The sequence below is a fragment of the Rutidosis leptorrhynchoides genome, chromosome 6, assembly GCF_046630445.1.
Source record: "Rutidosis leptorrhynchoides isolate AG116_Rl617_1_P2 chromosome 6, CSIRO_AGI_Rlap_v1, whole genome shotgun sequence".
Lineage (NCBI taxonomy): Eukaryota > Viridiplantae > Streptophyta > Magnoliopsida > Asterales > Asteraceae > Rutidosis > Rutidosis leptorrhynchoides.
In genome coordinates, this window is record NC_092338.1 from 304,640,268 (window position 1) to 304,657,773 (window position 17,506).

Sequence of the window (17,506 nt, forward strand, 5' to 3'; positions counted from 1 at the left end):
CTTGCCGACGTAATATAATAATAATAATATATATAATATATAATTATATATAATTATATATATATTATATTATATTTTTGTGCATAGTAGACTAGATATTTTTGGTCCGTTGCGTCGGGCGTTTCTTCTTGGCTCAGGTCCCGGTTCCGGATTTTCGGACGTCCTCGCGTATTATTTTATATCGTGTACTTTGCGTCTTGTAACTTGTACTCTTGTCATTTTGAGACGTTCCTCATCAATATTTTGAACCTTTTTAATTGTATCTTGTACTTTTTAGCTCTTTGGACCTTTTTGTCTTCAATTTGTCGAATCTGCTTTTTATCTTCTCTTTTTAAAATTTAAACGAATATCGCTTGTAAATCGAACAATACCAACTTAAAATCTTGACTTTCTTGAGGAATAATGCTATGAAATATATGTTCGTTTTTAGCATTATCAAATATTCTCTCTTTGTTCCATTGTTAATTCAATACTGAGACAATCTTTTGTCAAATATGGTCCTCCACACTGCTCACAACTAATTCGTATTGAGTGAATATCCTTAGTCATCTTTTCCATTCGTCTCTCCACAGCATCTATCTTTGCGGAAATGGAATCTAAGTCATGGCTAGAATCGGCTCTAGCTGCTTTAGATGATCTAATGATATCTTTTTCTTGGTGCCACTCATGTGAGTGGGAAGCAGTGTTATCAATAATTTTGTAAGCATCAGTTTCGGTTTTCTTCATAATAGAACCACCAGCTGCTATATCTATATCTTTCCTTGTAGTGATGTCGCATCCTTGGTAGAATATTTGTACTATTTGACAGGTGTCTAAACCATGTTGCGGACATCCTCTTAACAACTTTCCATATCTTGTCCACGCCTCATATAGAGTTTCATTTGGCTTTTGTGTGAACGTAACAATTTCTGCTTGAAGTCTTACGGCTTTAGATGCAGGAAAGAATTGTTTAAGAAATTTGTCAACTAAAACATCCCATGTATCAATCGCCCCTTCAGGTAATGATTCCAACCAATCTTTGGCTTCTCCCTTTAAAGTCCAGGGAAATAACATGAGATATATCTGTTCATCCTCCACTTCTCGGATTTTAAATAGTGTGCAGATCTTATTAAAGGTACGTAGATGTTCATTTGGATCTTCCTTCGGTGCACCACTAAATTGGCATTGATTAGTCACCATGTGTAGAATTTGTCCTTTAATTTCATAATCTGGTGCATTAATGTCTGGATGAGTAATTGCGTGACCTTGGCCAGTGCGTTTAGCTCTCATTCGGTCTTCCATACTTAAAGGTTCCAGATTCTCCATAATTGAATTTGTTGAATCGGAATCACTAGATGATTCTGATTTAATGGTTCGTTCCTCAACAATCTCTGTTTGAATGATTGGTGGTTCCGGAGGAAAGTTTAGTGGTTCAGGATCTACGAACCGTTCCTGAATATTCTCCGGATTCTCAATTGTGAGGTCGGGTTCAAAAAATGGATTATCGGAAATTTGAACTGAAGTACTTGGTTGACTGGATGACGATTCTAAAGAAAAATCAACGGCGGTTATATTTGTTAAACGATGTCTTGATCGAGTTACAGGTGGTGAACGTACAAAAGGTGATGAACGTCTTGCTCGGTGCATTCACTGAATATCCTATTAGTTTTTAAAAAGGAAAGAAAAATTATAATAAGTTATCCAATCAATAGACTTTTCTGATTTTGCCCACGTTTCGAATAGCCAAAAGATGCAGCAGAGGGGCAGGATTCGTTTGGTCTCAATATAATTGAGGACTGTTTGGCTCCAATAACCCGGTCCACGTACAAATCCAACTATTACTACGAACCAGAAAATTTTGATGTCTATTAATTTAACCACTTAAAATAAATTTTCGTAATTTTAAGAAATTTAGATAAGAAGTAGAAAAAATTCTAAGTCCTAAAACTAGAATAGCGAGAAATAAGAAAGAAAAAGAGTTCGTTGCAAAAGGTAGAAAAAGAAAGAAAAAAAAAATGGTTGAAAAATAAAAGGTGACGGAAAAATAAAAGAAACTTATAAAAACTTAAAAATACTTAACTAATTTAACCTTATTACTACAACTAACTTAAAATTATAATCGCAAATTGATATTACTAATTGGAATGATAATTGATACATAGTAAAAGGTCTAAAAATATTAAAGCTTACAGGAAAAACTAAATCCCAAATAGAAATAACTTAAAAAGAAACTAAAACTTAAAAAGGCGTCGCAAAATTCTAAAGCACCTAAATCTTAGTCTAAAGAAAAAGCACTTAAGGAATTCTACGGCAAAGCCTAAAAATCTAGGAGTAAAAATAACTATAGCAAAAACTAAGTTTAAAATTAAATATGAGCTAAAAAATACAAATATTACGCTACAACGATTAAAAAGGGACAAAATATAAAAATATACAAAAAGTTGTAAAAAGTACAATTTTTATAAAAATATTATTTTTATATTATTTATTTAATAAAACTACTAATTTTACAAATTTAATAAAACTAATTTAACTAAAATATATAAATAAAAAGTAAAAGTAAAAATAAAACTAATAATAATAATAATAATAATTAGGTTTAAATAATAATAATAATAATTAATAACCCGTAATTAATGCAGGATTAGGGTTCTTTGTCGCCTGTCAGAAAGACTCCGCGAGTCGCGGCATTTATTGAAGAAAACCCCGCGAGTCGCGGGGTTCAGAATTTCAGCTGACAGGTTTGAGTTTTTACGCGTTTTCTTTATTTATTTTATTTTTTTATTTTCTGTTTTCTGTTTTTTTTTTCCTAAAAGATATTTAATAAAAGTTATATTTTTATAAATTAAAATAAAGATAAAGAAACTTATAAAACTTAAATATTTAACAAAATCTTAAAAATACTTATATTTTTGTTTTTCTTTTTATATTTTTGAATAATTAAAACATATTTTTACAAAAACGACTTTTAATAAAAGTAACTAAAAATCTTTTTTTTTTTTTATATTAGCGTTGCGCTTCCGGCTTTTAAGATAGTCCCCGGCAGCGGCGCCAAAAATACTTGATGTGCAGCGGGGTAGTATATAAAATAGTTATTAATTTTAGCAGGAAAAACTATTAAATACGATACAATTTTACACAAGATATTTATTTATTTATAGAATGGATATACTTAAACCTTGCTACAACACTTATAGGCAGTGTACCTAATCGTACAGTAGTGTAGTTTTTAGTAAGTCCGGTTCGTTCCACAGGGAAATCTTTAAACAAAGCTCAACGCTATATTAGTTTACTTTTATAAAAATACAAACATATATATAAGTAATATTATTATTATAAAGGGGGGTTTTTACCGTTTAATGACCGGTTTGTCGATTTTAAGATTTTAGTCGCAGTTAAAACCTAATGTAAAATATAAAATAAATACAAGACTTAAATTAAAGCGTAAAGTAAATAACGATAATGAAATTGCGAATAATAAAAATGCGATAAAATAAAATTGCGATAATTAAAAAGTACGATAATTAAAAGTGCGATTAAATAACAATAAATAAAAGTGCGATAATTAGAAGTGCAATTAAATATAAAATAAAGGAAATTAAATATGAAATAAAAGAATTATGCTTATTTAAACTTCCGTAATCATGATGTTTGACGTGTTGATTTTAGTTTTATGCCCATGGGTTAATTGTCCTTTGTCCTGGATTATTCAATATGTCCGTCTGGTTTTTGTCCATAACAGTCCATCAGTCATAAATATAAAGTGCGAGTGTCCTCATCAAATTATTCTTATACCCGAAGTTAAATATTCCAACTAATTGGGGATTCGAATTGTAACAAGGTTTTAATACTTTGTTTAATGAATACACCAGGTTATCGACTGCGTGTAAACCAAGGTTTTACTACTTTGTTAACAATTACACCAATTACCCTTGAATGTAATTTCACCCCTGTTTTAATTATTCTAGTGGCTATTAATCCATTCCCGTGTCCGGTTAAATGAACGATTATTCGTACATATAAATACCCCGCCCATCGTGTCCGATCGAGTGTATATGGTAATTTATAGGGACGCCCAATTGTAAATCTTTATATTAACATTAACAAACTTTCATTTAGTTAAACAAATATAAAGCCCATTAATAGCCCATAGTCTAATTTCCACAAGTGTCGTTCTTTTGTCCAAACCCCAATTATGGTACAAAGCCCAATTACCCAATTTTAGTAATTAGCCCAACATCATGATTACTTCGTTTTAAATAAGCATAATAATAACTTAGCTACGAGACATTAATGTAAAAAGGTTGAACATAACTTACAATGATTAAAAATAGCGTAGCGTTACACGGACAGAATTTTGACTTACACCCTTACAACATTCGCTAACATACCCTTATTATTAGAATTATAATTAAAATTAAAATTAAAATATAAATTATATATATATATATCGTATATATTGAGAGATGAGAGAAAATAGAATATGAAATTTGATCAGAATTCGATTTGCTTTATAGCCAGAGTTGAATTTTGGGGCTCCGCGACTCGCGGCAAAATCCCCTTCAAACTCCGCGAGTCGCGGAGATAGAAATTACAGCTCAGTCCTTGGAGTTTTCTCTGCCGACGGTTTTTAATATATATATATAATATATATATAATTAATATAATTAATTATATATTATATTATATTTATATATATAGTTAACTTGTAATTTTTAGTCCGTTGCGTCGAGCGTTAAGAGTTGACTCTGGTCCCGGTTCCGGATTTTCGAACGTCCTCGCGTACAATTTAATATCTTGTACTTTACGTTTTGAATCTTGTACTCTTGTGATTTCGAGACGTTTCTTATCAATAATTGGAACCTTTTTGATTGTCTTTTGTACTTTTGAGCTTTTTGGTCGTTTGCGTCTTTAATTCGTCGAATCTGTCTTTTGTCTTCACCTTTTATTATTTAAACGAATATCACTTGTAAATAGAACAATTGCAACTAAAAGCTTGTCTTTCTTGAGGAATAATGCTATGAAATATATGTTCGTTTTTAGCATTATCACAAGTCTTGTACCTTTCAAATGAATGCGACATAATTTTGGTCAAACGAGTCTCATATAGGGACTACGACCACGCAACGGGACCTAAGTTAACGGCGCCGTCAATAACGGTTTTGGTCGGGTCGTTACATTTTCTTCCTCTTCTTCATCTTCATCTTGATCTTCTCTGTCATTTTCTTCCTCCGAAGCACTAGACGCGACAACTGATTCAAAAGGGTGATCTGTTTTTTTTTTTTAATTTTACATACGTTCTCAACTCCATAGTTGAAGAAATCAAACTCTTCTGTGTTTGGAGGTGGTACTTCAGGTCGTGCTTCTTTCAAATTGGGTGTCTGAAGGTTGTGCTCTCCTCGTTTGTTGGTAGGTTTTGTTGGACATCGTGTGTTGGTAGGTTTTGATGGACATTGTGTATTGGTAGGATTTGCACTGACTGTAAGTTTTCTGGGAGTTGATGCATTGTAACTTTGTCGACAATGTAAATATTAATAGGAGCATTTGATATTGCATGTTGTAGAAAATCACGAAAGTCTTCATAATCATCAGTAATATCAAAAACAAGATTATCGACAACATATCTCATTGAAACAGGAGCATTAGGTGGCAAATTAATTTTTCTAAGAACATTTTTTAACAATATTCTTCGAGTAATTGGTTTTTGGGGAGCAACTGGGAGTTTTAATCTTGTTCTAAAACAATCTAGAGGCAAATACATAGGTAAGTTATTAATAAATTGAAAAGAACCACCACAACATATATGAATAACAAAGGTTTCATTATCACTAAAACTCATTATTTAAAACAAATAAAGTTACCTTAATGACGCTTGAAATTATATGATTTATGTGAAAATGAAGGAAATGAAGTGAAAATGGAGCTGGTAATATGTAGTTCCAGATATAATAACAAAGAAAGAAATAAAAAGTTATCCGTAATAGTACAAAAATCGTACAAAATCTTATCCACGAAATCATGGAAATCTTATCGGGATAAGACGCAAGACGCAAGACGCAAAGGCGCAAGGCGCAAGTCGCAAGACGCAATACGCAAGGATGCAAGGCTGTTTGTTGCGTTTGGAAGTAACGCAAGGTCGCAAGGTCGCAAAGACGCAAGGTCGCAAGGACGCAAGGAGTCTTGCGCCTTGCGAGGGCAAATTGTCAACTTTTTTTTTAAGGGCTGTCAGTCAACATGCTAAAAAAAAAAGGGCATTTTGATGATAATCCCTATTCTATTTCCTCCCATATATCTATCCATTTCCTATTTTCCCTATAAAAGGAAAAGTGGATGATTTTAACACACTCTTTTTTGATCCTCACACATCTATTTTAACCTTTTACTCTTCTAATAATACTACATTTCTTTAAATTAGTGTTTGGGGATCAAAAAAGTGTGTGTGAGAATCATCCCTCAAAGTAAAAAGTTAGTGGTGCAAAAAAGGTTACTGAGTACAACTTGTAAAGGATAAATAATAGAAAGGATAAGAAAAAAGGTTACGGAGTACAAGTAATAAGAAAAAATAAATAGAAAGGATAAATAATAAATAATAAATTAAATAGTAAATAAATAAATATGTAACTAATTAAAATATACTAAAATAATAAATAAATTAATTATTAATTAATTAATCATAAAAAAAACTGAAAAAATATTACTAACTCCGTCCCACTACAAGTGTCCACTTACTTTTTGCACACAGTTTTAAGAAATACCACTAACTCCATTCTCAACCAATTAGAAATCTTCTTTATCCAGAATAACCTCTTCTCATTGGTTGAAACACAAAGTAGACACTTGAAATGGGACATCCCAAAATGGAAATGTGGACACTTGTGGTGGGACGGAGGGAGTACTTACTATCGTAGATCACCAAATCCCCAATTTGATTTGAAATCAATATATATCCGCCCAAACCCCAATTACCAACGGCTACATCTCATCTTTTTCTCCTTTCATACACTCTCTTTATCTTTAATCTCTCATTATTTCTCGCTCATTTCCTAATCTGTATCGATCTATATCTATATCTATATCTGTAGTATATACTTCAAATTAGGGTTTCGGTAAACATGAAGCCGTTCAACGAACAACGAAACCCTATCTTAAGAGAGAATTCTGTCGATACTCCACCGTCAAACCCTAGGTCAATCAAACAAAACAAATCTGCCATTCGAAAGCAGAAATCGTCAAAAGAAAACGCACCGCCATCTGACGCAAACTCGATTTCCGATTTATCGCCATCGCCGTCTTTGAAAGGTAAAGCGTCTCCTGGTGGAAAACTGAAATCGCCACTTCCGCCACGACCTCCTCCGTCGTCGTCTACTCTTAAACGGAAGCTTAGTAATGATTTCACGATTGCAAGTGGTGTATCTGCCGGATCTTCCGATAACGGAGTTCAGGTAATTTTTAAAACCCTAATTTTTGTGATTTTTCACTGGAAGTTAGCTGGATTTATAATTTAAGTAATGAATGGAGTTAATGTAGTGTGATTTGGTAAAATTCAGGTTATTGTACGAATCAGACCACCGAATAAGAATGAAGAAGAGGGTGAAGTCATAGTCCAGAAGGCATCTGTGGATTCATTGTCGATAAATGGTCAGGGCTTTACCTTCGATTCTGTTGTGGATGCAGAATCTACTCAAGTGAGTTATTTACTTCTTTTTTTTTGTTGTGGAGATGACAATTAGATTTTAGATTCGTATATGAATGAAGTAGTTTTTGTAATTTTGCTGCATTTTATGTATCTGTTCAGGCTGATATATTTCATCTTGTGGGATCACCCCTTGTTGAAAATTGTCTGTCCGGGTTCAACAGTTCCGTATTTGCATACGGTCAGGTATTATTTGGGCTTCATATCTGGATATGTGATATTAAATGTAACTATGTATATAGTAAGTTTCTTTCTTGGTTTTTCATGTCTATCTATATTAACTACGATCAATTTATTAAATTTGAGTAGACTGGGAGTGGTAAAACGTACACTATATGGGGTCCAACCGATGCATTGCTGGAAGAGGAGTCATCTCGTGATCAACAAGGGTTGACACCCCGTGTGTTTGAACGACTTTTTTCCCGCATTAATGAGGTGACATTGCATGCCTTTTTCTTTAGTTCACATGTCAAGTCAATGTTGAATTACCTTACAATATGCTTGTCTTTTTACCTTTCTCATGAGTAAGTTGCTAATTTGAGCAGGAGCAAAATAAACATGCTGACAAGCAACTTGTGTATCAATGTCGTTGTTCTTTTCTCGAGGTAACACGATATTTTCTTTATCATGGACATAATTAACTTCTGCTGTTGCAGGTGGCTAACTCTGAAACATTGTATCTGTAGATTTATAATGAACAAATTACTGATTTGTTGGATCCAGCTCAAAGATTTCTTCATATAAGAGAAGATACCAAAACAGGTGTTTATGTAGAAAATTTGACCGAGGTGTCTGTTTTCAGTATAAAAGATGTGACACAGCTTCTGAAAAAGGTCTGGATATTCTGCCTTTGACTTTTTTCGGTAAAGGGGTTTTCCCCAGCAAATTGTATAAGTTATAGATAAGCAATTCTTCCTTTGACTTGGGAGTCAGTTTGCGGTAACAAGGATTGAGTCAATTTTCTGGTTTAGTGATTACTTTTATCTTTATAAATGACACAACATGAGTACATGACACAGGCATGCTAGTGAGAGGCAATTTGATTGTACTAGAGGTTTAAATCAACACAGTCCTAGGTTCTAATTCAGATAGCCTTAGTCCTAAGTATTTAAATGCTACGTAAATAGTTTGATAGTTACATAAACGATCGATGAACTTTAGAGGGTTTACCAAGATGATCATTAAGCTGTACTGTGTATGTTTTATTTTAGAGAAGTCCTTGCTAAAGTAAGACCTCTATCTATAGCATGGGTTAGTTGCTCTTTCAGTATCTTAGTGCTAACTTGTGATAGTATCCCTGTGCAAAATCACCAACTTAATGAACAATTTTGAAATCCCAAATTAGTTCCCCCCAACTTATGAAAATTTCACCATACTCTTTTGTCATAATCTGTTGCCTGTTGGTATTTATTATTTCTTTTCTATTATGTATAAACGAGTCCATGGAAAATATAAAATATATTTATTAGATTTGGTAGTAACTAAACTGAAGAATTTACTTGAATACTTTGGGCAGCTAATCTATCTACTTGAGTCTACTATTAATATTTTTGACTTGATTGGATAATAAAAACTATAGAAAGATTGACAACTCTTATTTTTATTTAGAACAGAGAAAGTGTCAATCAACTTTTTCCATTTCATCAGAAAATGTCCATTTACAATGTTTATTATGTCTCTGTAACATATCATATCGTACTTAGTATCATAGTTCTATACAGGGCTTATCAAATAGGAGGACGGGGGCTACTAGCATAAACATGGAGAGTTCCCGCTCACACAGTGTTTTTACTTGTGTTGTTGAATCACGTTGTAAGGTAATAAGGTTATTGATAAAGAGTGTTAACTTTCAAGTTATGTGTTACTATATGTTATCCATGACATAGACTTGTTATACTTATAGTATTATGTGTTCTGACTTCCAAAATTTTTAAATTCAATGTAGAGCATGGATGGCTTAAGCTCATTCAGAACGAGTCGAATAAATCTCGTTGACCTTGCGGGGTCAGAAAGACAGAAACTAACTGGTGCGGCTGGTGAGCGCTTAAAAGAAGCTGGGAATATTAATCGTTCACTTTCACAGCTTGGGTATGCCATTTCATATTTTTGTGCTATTTTATTAGTAGTATTTATTATCATCATTATCATTATATCATTATTATTATTAAATTATTAAGTATTGTTATTGTTATTATTTATTTATTTTTTTTATTATTTATTCCTAAGATTGAAATTCTTTGTTGTTTGATCTGCAGCAACCTGATAAATATTTTAGCTGAAGTTTCCCAAACCGGAAAGCAGCGGCATATCCCTTACAGAGACTCAAAGCTGACATTTTTGCTGCAGGAGTCGCTTGGTGGTAATGCTAAACTTGCTATGGTCTGTGCCATATCTCCTGCACAAAGGTAACATGCATTTCAAAGCTGTTTGTTCATTATGACAACTTAAATACTTCAATTTAGCATAAATAGATAGTTTTTTTTAATGGTGTAGCTGTAAGAGCGAGACTTTTAGTACTTTGAGATTTGCCCAACGTGCAAAGGCCATCAAGAACAAGGCAGTTGTCAATGAACAGATGCAGGATGATGTGAAATCACTCCGTGAAGTTATAAGGCAACTTAAGGTAGTTTTTAGTTACATTATTTGTTTTAAGAATTTCTTAAGTGGCGGTGGTATAAAAATTGGGCAGCCTGTCATATTGGGTTCCAGTAGAAAAGGTAAATTGGGTTTGAGTAGAAAAGGTAACTTCTGTTCTGGGTCAAAACGGGCTGGGAGTGAATAACCAGAACCCCTTTCTTCTTATAAGATACTCTGTATATTGTTATGCATAAATAGTGTGTTAGATATGTTTACAAGTCTTATACAATGATAATAATAATATAACTTTCTGAAGAAAAATGTTGACAAAATTATAGCTTTTGTGCATTAAAAGTACATGTTGAACAACTTTGACGCGCTTTTAATAGTCGTTTAAATGAGTTGAAGTTGCCACCTATCGTAATTGGCAGTTTTTTGATACTACTATTAACTGTAAATGACATGTAATAGGATGAACTGCTGCGTATGAAGTCAAATGGTAATCAATCTGATGCTGGTGGGGCCTATTCAACGGGTTGGAATGCTCGAAGAAGCTTAAATCTTCTGAAATTTAGCCTTAATCGTCCAATGGTGCTGCCACACATGGATGATATTGATGACGAAGAAATGGAAATGGTTGAGGAAGCCGAAGAAGTTATTTTAGCAGCCACTGAAGCATGCAACAATATGGATTCAGGTAAATTTAGAACCATCAAGCTTTATTATTGTTTGTAGGTTATTAGATATGTTTCCACTAGAGGTATCAGTATCAACAACACTTGTTCTAAATACATAATTTTCTGATGCAGTAAACACTTGTACTCAAACTGATCAAGATTCTTTATTGAAGCCCCATAATGCATTTGATTCAGATTCAGATAATGATGCAATTATGGATGATGCTACTCCTAACAAAACCATAGAACCATCTGAAGTAACTCAAGATCTTAAGTCTCCTACTCCGAGTATTTCACCAATAATTGTTAACAGCACCAGTAGAAGTATTGGTGCTTTTGCACAAACTGACCGTTTGGCTACCAGTCTAATGAATGGTCTTGAAGTAATTGATAAACAAAGAAAGAGTTCAGTTTTGGGGCGCTCATCGTTCAGATTTTCATATAAACCGCCTGTTACATATGAACCGAAATCAGCTAAAAAGGAGGTTGGTGTGCAAACGTCTCCTGAGAGCGAGTTCTTATGCAGGAATTGCAGGTGTAAATGCTCGGAAGATGAGAAAGAGGCAAATGCTGATGGTTTGAATCTTCAGTTGGTCCCTGTCAATTCATCACCATTGGTTGATACTACATCAAATCAGATTGTTGTTCCAAAAGTATGTTTTTTAACATAAACTTGGGTTGTGTTTTCTTTCATTACTGGACTGATTTTAAATGCAACATTTTTGTAGGCTGTTGAAAAGGTACTAGCTGGAGCAATAAGACGAGAAATGGCGATGGAAGAGTACTGTACCAGAAAAGATGCTGAAATCATTCAACTTAATCATCTGGTATGTTCGATTTTAGAGGGTGGGAAGGTGTGAGGGTTGGGTGGGAGTCAAATTTGGGGCTGGTTAAAACGGTTGTGGCATGCTAGATTATGGGCCGACTTTTTGTAAATAACTGATGTTTTAACTATGATTACTTACAAAAGTGAGTACAAATTTAGTTTGTTGTATGCAATGTTGGGCAACTTCCAATCCATGCGGTCCATTTGATTGTTTCTCTTTTAGCTATTTTTGTTTTCTTTTTGACCCATTAGATATTATGCACAACCAAAACAGTGGTGCTTGTTTCGATTGCTCAATGCCATTTTAAAACAAGTCAAATTACTCATTCAACTCCTAAATATATTCATGTGACCACAGGTGCAACAATATAAACACGAACGGGAATGCAATTCTATTATTGGGCAACTGCAAGAAGACAAAATTGCCCGTTTAGAGAATTTGATGGACGGTGTTTTATCGGCTGAGGAGTTTGCAAGTGAAGAATTGACATATCTAGCAGATAAGCATGAGGTATGCATTTCAGTTCTTACATTAGTTTTGTCTACCTTATACCGAATTCGCTTGGGTTTTGGGTCAATATGGTTGAAATGATTCTTTTACCATTGCTTGAAACAGTCCAGAAACGGATTGGGTTTACCAACAGACACTATTTTCTACTCCGTTGTATATACTTTATTATTTCGATAATTTGATTACTGGAAGTCAAGGACAACATCGTTTGAATAAGGGCAAAACAGAGTATGTCAATTGTCTATGGTCCATTTTTGTAATTAGTTTGTTTTTGATGATTATAAGTTTTAAAGCAGGCGAATTCGGTAAAACCTAAAACTTTTTAATGATATGACATTAGGATTAAAGTACTTGAATAAGTTGTATGCAATCAAAAAAAGACTCCGGCTGACTAAACAACACAATGGCCCCCATTCATAGAAAAAAATGGGTTGAAAATCAACACCTTTTCGACTATCAAGGCGTTTGAGTCTCCTAAACTTCTTTTCCTATATGCATAACAGATTCTGAAGGAGAAATATGAGAATCATCCAGAACTTCTTAAGAAAGAAATCGAGTTTCAAACTGCTTATGATGAACTCGAACGCTACAAAAGTTTCTTTGATATGGGGGAAAGAGATGTATTACTGGAAGAAATTCAAGATTTAAGAAGCCAACTTCAGTCTTACATGGATTGTTCACATAAGGAGGCCAAACAACCAACCCCTGTTTTGCAAATAACTAATGGAGAGTCAACTGTGGAAAGTGTTGACCAGAAATTCGAGTCAGAAAGAATGCGTTTCATCGAAGAAGAAAGTAAATTGATTTCTCTTGTTGATGAATTAAAACACAAACTAGAAGAAAGTCAGTTACTTGTTGAAAACCAAAGGCGGGAAATCGAGTCTGAAAGAAAATGTTCAGAAGAGCTTAAGGAAGCTATGCAAGTGGCCATGGAAGGCCATGCACGTATGCTTGAAAGCTATGCTGATTTGGAAGAAAAGCATATGCATATGCTTATAAGGCAACGGAGAGTTCAAGATGGTATAGAAGAAGTGAAACGAACAGCTAGTCGAGCTGGCGTAAGGGGGGCCGAGTCCCGATTTATTAACGCTTTGGCTTCGGAGATTTCAACGTTAAAAGTAGAAAGAGAAAAGGAGAGAACGCGTTTTAAGGATGAAATTAAAGGGCTTCAGGAACAGCTGAGTGATACTGTTGAAGCTGTGCAAGCTGCTGGTGAGTTGGTTGTGAGACTCAAAGATGCAGAAGAAGCTGTTGCGGCTGCACAGGTGAGTTTTTTCTTTTTTATGTGCTTTGATTTTAGAGGTAGTAAAATGGGTTGGGGTCAAAACGGGCGAGCATACCTTTGTGGGTAAAAGAGAGGGGTCAACAATATCTAGTGTTTCAAATATCTAGTGTTTCAAATATATAGCTAAGTTGACCACAATATATATCGAATTCCATCAATGGTTTGGTGGTTTAAGCTCTGCTTATTTGTTTGACTCATTAGAGATGGAATGTAAACCAATCGACCCATTCTTAAATTTATGGGTCAAAATTGCCACTTGTAGTTTCATTGTACATTCTCCTTGAGTTGTTCGACTCGATAGAGATGAACCATTAATGAATCAAGCTGTTATTTTTGGATATTTTGTTGAATGTTTTTGTAAATCCAACTGAATTTTCACCTTACTTAGAATGAAGGATATAATACTTGTTTCTTCACTTTACCTAAATGAAGTTCCACTGTTTTAAAAAACTTACAACTTCTAACCTTGTAAACTATGTTATGACTATATAGCTAGTTATACAAATAAATCATAGTAGTCTACTATTAGATTTTGCAACCATATTCTTTATGTACGCTAATGCATTTTAATACTCAGGCACGTGCTATAGAGGCTGAACAAGAAAAGGAAAACGCATTCGAACGTATTGCAAAACTGAAGAAAAAGCAAAAGATCGAGACATCATCACCCCCCGTTTATGATATGCCAATATTTGATACAGAGGAGCGACACACGATTAACGTGGACAGTGACAAATTGACCACAATACCAGAACCTTCGTGGTTCTCTGGATACGATAGCTGTAATATATAGGTATGAGTTGGTGTCAAAATTTGTACTTACTATTAATAGAAATTATTATTATTTTATTGTTGTATACAAAGAGAAATATGATATTTTTTCATAAGAAGAATGAATCATATCCCAGTTCCATCTTCACAACAATCACTAGTACATTGCTATGTTGTGCAATTGATCATCTGTATGATAACTTCATGTTATAAACTTAGATAATTCAATTTGCTTTGCCTTGGTGTCAATTAGATCATGTCTATTGCTTCTTTATATATATTTATAATTATAATTTATAAGTTTTGTACATATATAGTGGTATTTCACAACAATTACTCCTAGGGCTTCACCAAGATGTCTATTTTGAGTCTTAGGAGAATGAAGCAGCCCCTGTCATCGTGTCTGACCATTTTACTATCCATCTCAAGGTATATTATTAATGATTTTGAATCATAAACATCTTAGGACGATATCAAAACACCACCGCTAGAGATGAGCGTGCTACTGTACCATTTGAAACCGCTTTTCATTTTGACTCTAATTTTGAGTACCGAATACCGTACCCATAAAATCGGTTTCGTAACGTACATATGGGAATATGGGATACCAATAAAGTAAACAGTGGTACGATACCCCTTTGGCCCATTGGTGCCGAAATAAATAACAAAAGAATATAATAATTAATAAATAGTGCAAACTTAAATAGAATCACAAACAAACTCGACTCATAAAAAAATATTAAAATCTATAAAATGACAAACACATTCAACATTTAAAAAAACTCATTACCGAAATTCTAAGAATAGGATCTCAGAAAGAATATGACATCCTTCTTGAATATCCACGATGCAACAAAAGATTGTTTTGAAAATTACCCAGGGAAGATAATCCGATTGTTCTCATCACATGACAAATCTGATGAAAAATCGTGTGTATTTTTAATTAATCAGATTAACGCAGCGGATAGTTAAAATAATAATTTTTTATTATTTCATAATACTTTTACAAGATTAAATAATCACTTATTTAATGAAACATGCACACGATTATCTATCCCAATTAGATCCAGTTACACCATAATAATTGTAATGAATATAAAACAAAAGAAGAGTTAACGATATACCTTTCTTGAAGAAACTGATGAACGAAGAGAAACCTACGATCAAAAGTATGATCGTCTCTTTGGATAGTCCACACTACACTTCAAACAACGTCAATTGATGCTAGTCCAAACCCAAGTAATAATTAATCAACCTTTGATTAATATTATGAACCAAAATATGTAATATGTGTTTTTGTTCAGTTCACCGAAAAAATGAGAGATGAATTGTATTGTTATTGATTGATATAAATCCTTGTGTGTTTTTCTAACCAAGAATCTCTCATGATATATATATATTAATGTGTATCTCACATGCCAACAAAATGACTACGATCCTTTTATTTAAACAAATCTACTTTTAAGATTTTCAAAATCAATCCAAGATCCTTTTATTTAAACAAATCTACTTTTAAGATTTCCAAAATCAATCCAAATCTCCTTTTCATATTCATGAATATGATTTATTACATTAATTAATCATTAATTAATTAATTACTTTTATTTAATTACTAGAATAATATATATCAAATATATATTATTAATTGACATCTAGGTGTATATGTGTGTGACCCCGAAGGCTCAAATGAATTTAGCCATATAGTTATATGTTGTACCTTGCACATTAATCCTTCAGACTCCCACTTGTGCATGACACAACACCAAGTAACTATACAAACAATGGTAAGCGTCTAGCAACACGTCATTGTCCCCAAATTCACGTGAGGGTAGTTTCTCGAAACTGTTTATGGTAAGTTTTAAATATCATTCGTCCTTTTGTTTCAGATACTTTAGTTAAACTTGAGATATGGATCATCGGTCATTCTCATTTGTTTAACAATTTTATTTCTTGATCTTAGAACTGAATTAGATCACCAAATTAATTAAGTATCATCTTAATTACATCTGGGTGCGGCCACACAAATATCTTATTCATTTATCGAGGAGCTCAAAAGTATCTAACTCCAAACATTTCGGAGGAACAAATCCTATATTGCATACACGTGTCTATCACGAGCTTTACATTATACCCAATAATGGCCTTTATAACAGCCTTATTCAGGACAGCGTTTAACCATATCAAAGTACAATGATACACTCATCAAGACGGGCGTGCATCTCAAGTCTAAGGACACAAAGACATAATTACTAAAAGATTCACTACTGACTACGATCCATGTAGTGACATCTCATGATTAGGTCATTCCAATATTCATCATCAATGAATACATATGAAATTTGGTCTCAACAAGTTAACTATTTATCATCAATAAATATAACCAAAACTTCATATTAATCTTAATTCATGTTATTCCCATAACATGATTGATTATGGAGATTTTGAATAATCAACAATTACTCATGGATTAAACATGCTAATATAGAACACAGTGATATATATGAAAACGATCATACCATCAATATATCAATTCATTATGATAAAACTGTTTAATGTTCCAAAAATATCCAAATACTAAATTACAAATTAAAAATATCAGCAGCATAACGAAGTCCAATACTACTAGCATGATCATCATGCTTGTTGTGTGTCATGGGCTTCGTGAACGGGTCAGCCACATTATCATGTAACATCCCAACCAGTAATACAAACGATCACGCGGAAATATCAATTAATTTTTTTTTTTGCTGGAACAGCATATGGCGCGGCGCGCCAAACTGGCCTGTCCAAAAAGTCATGAAATGCGAAAATGTTTGACCACTTCCCGACGTATTTAGACAAAACGCTTTTAACCATACATTAATATATGTAGAACTAACACGTTCCATTAATAAAATTAGTTTTACGAAGACCGGGCCCACATCGGCAGTTTTACGACTTTCGTACGAAAATACAAGTTTTCAACCACATGATTTGTAATACAAAATAAAGGCCGAGCATGTCGATTGAGGATACGCTACCCAATCCTAATCAATCCAAAAGCAAGCCTTCTAAAGCAACTACGCAAGTCCACTAGTTCCCGCTTACCCGAGCCTCCGCATCCATGCAATCTATAAAAAAGTCAACAACGAGAGGGTAAGCTAATGCTTAGTGAGTGATAACATACTACATACATATATATGCATAA

At 33.5% G+C, this 17,506-nt stretch overlaps 1 protein-coding gene across 1 annotated transcript; it reads left to right on the top strand.

Annotated features, from left to right (window-relative positions):
- The first annotated feature begins 7,091 nt into the window (after positions 1-7,091).
- LOC139852612 (kinesin-like protein KIN-12A) lies at positions 7,092-14,422 on the top strand. The gene is made up of 16 exons (XM_071841920.1): positions 7,092-7,421; positions 7,527-7,664; positions 7,775-7,858; positions 7,982-8,107; positions 8,218-8,277; positions 8,359-8,505; positions 9,394-9,489; positions 9,618-9,760; positions 9,928-10,077; positions 10,166-10,295; positions 10,721-10,946; positions 11,059-11,579; positions 11,655-11,753; positions 12,111-12,263; positions 12,767-13,528; positions 14,126-14,422. The coding sequence occupies exons 1-16, from the start codon at positions 7,092-7,094 to the stop codon at positions 14,339-14,341; spliced, it is 3,381 nt and encodes a 1,126-aa protein (XP_071698021.1). The 3' UTR covers positions 14,342-14,422.
- Positions 14,423-17,506: the final 3,084 nt, after the last annotated feature.